We start from the raw sequence: 4,114 nt of genomic DNA, 5'->3' as shown, positions 1-4,114 counted from the left end.
GACTGTAAGCAGAGGCTGCATGACTGACAGTAATTGGAAGATGGTGTCCAACAACAAACCTTTGTGTGATTCCTCCGTTTTCTTTTCATTTACGAGGCATGTTCGGAGCTGTCTTCACAACACTGTACATTCATATAAAATAGGATTTAAAAAACGTTAGACTCATAGTATGTGTGTTCACGCTGACCTTCTGCTGTGTCCACACAAATATCTTGTTCCACAGTCTGGCCTCCATGAAGCTCTCCACCTGGAAAACACAGAGAAACAGTATGAAGCCAAACTGCTCAAAGTTATGTTCAGACAGGAATCTGGCCTTTAAAACGTTTACGTTGGAAATATTACATTGCAGAGATGCATTTTCCTGTTCTGGCCACCAGAAATGATGAGAAAATGGTCATTTTAGCAGTTATTAGGGTGACTTTATTCTTTAAAAAGCCAAGGAGATGATATACAGTTATGTACAGAACAAGTTTACCTCAGTAATACAGTCCACAATATAACAACAACAATAATAATAATATCCACATGATTAATTAATAATAAGCAGCTCCAAAGTGTTTGTTAAGAATCAAAAGGTTGAACACTTTACAGCATATACGTAGTACACAGTTTGGCTGAAAGCTCAGTTTGCTTCGTGTGTGTGTGTCTGTAGTTACTTTTGACAGGTAGAAAAACGGTCCACTCTGGTGTTCAAACAGCTTCTTTCCACAGTGAAACATGAGAAGTCCAAAGTCAAAGAGAGGACCAGGAGCCTCTTTTCCCTCCACCTGAGGGACCAAAAAAACAGAGAATAACTTCATTATCTATGGAGTTTTATTCCAATTATCATTTTTGAAATCATCCAGTGGACATGTTCCTTAATTATAGTTTAAGTTCTCTCTCATTTCAATGATTGTTTGACCCATACGTCTCATTTTGTTCCCCCTTCACATTGAAGCCTTTATTATTATATTCATTTTTATTGGGCTGCAGTCTGTGTGTTGTGTGGATGTACTGGACTTGTTTCCATGTGTTACAGCAACCCCTCAGAGAAACTGGTCTAACTTTAATAAGAACTACGTCACAAAAAGCATGCAGACACCTCGTTGTGCTGTTGTGTTAATTTAATGTTAAAAATATTATTTCTGCACTCATTAATGCAAAATGACCAAATGAAAATGTGTGTTTGTTTGTTTTGTTGTGGATTCTTTTTTCTCTGTATCCGGCTCTATTCATCTTTCCCTCATTTCTGACCCGTCTACCTGTCCTGGTGCTGGTAAGCCCCGCCCCCCCACAGCATGATGCTGCTGCTGCTATGCTCCTCCACAGAATGTCATTAAGAGGTGATGAGCAGCACCTGGTGTTCGATAGCTAAGTTTGGGTTTCATCAGACAAGAAAACTTTTTAAATGCTTTTTCCAAGCTGACTGTCATTTAACTCAGAGTGGCTCCCACTGAGCAGTGAAAAGGTCCAGCTGTGTCCACATGAAATGAATCCCACCACAAAAACAAAAGTAAATACTTCCTAAAATTAATAAGATTACAGCATTTTTCTGCATTTTTTTGTAGAAAACTGTGATAGTTTTCTCACATATTGTGTTTTTATACGACCTTTTGTTAAAGTCAAAATTCTGAATCCTTTACTCAGAGAGACTTTCAATCATAAAAAACTCTTCTGACTGATTACTTGACGTCTTTGCTTTTATGGGAGAGCAGACAGAGAATGTGATGAAGAGGTCAGGGGAACAACAAGCAGTGAACAGTCCAGCTGACAGACTGGATCAGAGGATTCAGCGCTGCACCTGTGGAGTTCACACCTCATCAACTTACTCCACATGTCATCATGCTGAGGACGTCATAGACTCAGGCTTGTGATGTGCCAGTTACCCACTTTTATCACAAAGATTTATATCCAAACTTGCAATTAATAACAAAAGAGTGAAGTTAGGTTTAAAAAAAAAAAGTAAAAATGCAAGCTGACCATCATGTTGTGCTCCAGCATGTTCCATGCACGAGGACGCAGCATCAGAACCGGAGCCTGAGATATGTGTGGAGCATCTGTTAACATGTGGAGAGAGGTGGATGAACAGTGATCCTTTAGTCAAACTGAAGCAGCTGCATCGACACGTGGAAAACGCTGAAGTAAAGCACTCACCATGGAACTGGTTGCACACCGCCTTAACGACGTTGTGAAGGCCTTTGATCTGGTTGTAATATGTCGGACAGTTTCCGTCGTCGAAATCAACCTGAGGAAACAAGAAAGGATTTCTGCTGAAGCTACAGTGGCGCTACAAGCACAATGGAGGCAACAGAAAAGTAAGAAAAAGTTCTGAACAAGACCATAGTCAGGAGTCAGCAGGCCTGCCAGCATCTCTGTTGGACATATGAAGGACAACTGGACTCACAAATGAGTCCTACACACTGGAATGCAAATGATTCTCTGAGCAGATGAACCAATAAAGGTTTTCTAGTTTCCAGGTTTTGTGTTGTGTTGGACACTAGACATGTGCGTTACTGGCAGTTTCCCATTCATTCCATAGACTTTGCATTGTGATGGCTCATTTTTTATGTGCCAGGGACGTTTCATAAATATGAAACCTCCAAGAATTACAGCTCAGAACACATTAAAAAAACAACCGTGTTTACAGTTTATGATGAGGAAAAATGTTCTGTGGGCAACAAAAGTGGCTGCTGGGAAACATTGGCAGCGAACCAGAGTGATGGTTCTGTACTGGGTCCTCAGTGGCTGTGTGGTTCTTTGAGCTAAATGCTAACATGTCGACCTTTAGCATGGTGTGTACACAACATTCTGTTGCACACAAAGTTTTGCATTTGTTCAAACTGAGAAAGGCAGATGAAGAAAAGTCAACTTTATTCTTCCACTGCCCCAGAAAAGGAAAATATTTTTACATTTCCACACAAGAACCACTGCTTACAGAGAAGCTGACATATAGGGGTGTTGTACAGATTGAAAACTGCATGAAACTATCCACAAATACATTTTGATACTCAAAAGACAAGTGTAGTGCAAAAAACAACAAAATCCCAAAAAACATATAAATTCACATGTTTTTAATTTGTGTACAAAAATAGAAAAGAGGGTGGATACCAGCTAAGTCTGTCTAAGAGCAGTGAAAACAGATCTATAATTGTGGTTTAATACTTTAATAGGGCAGTGTGGATAAACGGCACCACCAGCTCCTCTTCAACAGTGTTATATATCCTGTATAATGGTAGCAGATGACAGCAGGCATAAATTCATCCACCAAGAAGGAAGTGGTTCACCGCAGGATTATGGTGATCATTCAGAACTACTTTGTATTGATTTGCAGTGACTCTTTGCTCTATGGGGACAATTGGACCCTTTAATCAGTCACCCATCTCTATATTAAGGCACTCATAACCAAACGGTAAAGGTGAGGTACCTGTAGGCCTTGTGCTGGTGACTGGAGAGCTTTAATGAAGCGCTGAGTATCGCACGGGGCGAGATCCCCAACGTCCACATGTCTCTTTTGGAGCCTCGGGGGGACGGGGAGCACCCTCCAGGCTGGGTCTCTCCTGATATGTGAGGTGCTTTCCAGGAAGTTTGGCAAGTCACCTGAGAGATCCAGATGGGCCTTTCTGGACACTCTCAACCGCAGGATCTGAAGTGGAGGCAAAAAGGGGCTTCCTGAGTCATTCTTCAATCCTTCACCGTGAAAGGGCTTTTCAGCCGTCTTACCTGATCCACCTCGTCATTAAATGTGGAGATCAGCTCACGGAGGAAGTGAAGCGAGTCTGGGGTGAAAAGTGCGGCGTACTCTGCTACCAGGCCAGAGGGAGGAGGAGACAGCTCCATGCTGACCAAACCCTGTGGACAAGAAGGTTTACGTTCTCATCATAGTCTGTGTGATTTGGGTTTATGAAGGTTGATGGTGCTAATTCCAGGAGACCTGCTGATGGAGAGAACCTGTATCAACTTCAGAAGAATTGATTCAACACTGTGGACTCATTACAAGTGAACAGACATAATGATGCTGCATATGTTCCCAGAGGAGACTCAACACTGAACTGTTTCCACATCGCTCTGGCACATAAACCTGCTTTTACTAACTCTTTGGTGACAACAGAGCAGCCTGTAAACACAACTCTGATGT

The 4,114-nt window shown here is 41.7% G+C and overlaps 1 protein-coding gene across 1 annotated transcript in view; it reads right to left on the bottom strand.

The window, feature by feature from the left end:
* ugl (ureidoglycolate lyase) overlaps positions 1-3,816 on the bottom strand; it is a 9,549-nt gene extending 5,733 nt beyond the window's left edge. Inside the window, exons 1-6 of the mRNA XM_008289876.1 lie at positions 3,700-3,816; positions 3,404-3,622; positions 2,134-2,224; positions 1,960-2,036; positions 657-767; positions 188-247 (exon numbers count right to left, since the gene is read on the bottom strand). Of these exons, the coding sequence (XP_008288098.1) occupies positions 188-247; positions 657-767; positions 1,960-2,036; positions 2,134-2,224; positions 3,404-3,622; positions 3,700-3,816 (675 nt within the window). The remainder of the gene's footprint in view (positions 1-187; positions 248-656; positions 768-1,959; positions 2,037-2,133; positions 2,225-3,403; positions 3,623-3,699) is intronic.
* Positions 3,817-4,114: the final 298 nt, after the last annotated feature.

The sequence above is a fragment of the Stegastes partitus genome, unplaced genomic scaffold (genome assembly GCF_000690725.1).
Source record: "Stegastes partitus isolate 25-593 unplaced genomic scaffold, Stegastes_partitus-1.0.2 Scaffold642, whole genome shotgun sequence".
Taxonomy (NCBI): domain Eukaryota; kingdom Metazoa; phylum Chordata; class Actinopteri; family Pomacentridae; genus Stegastes; species Stegastes partitus.
This window is presented reverse-complemented; position numbering and strand designations above follow the sequence as displayed.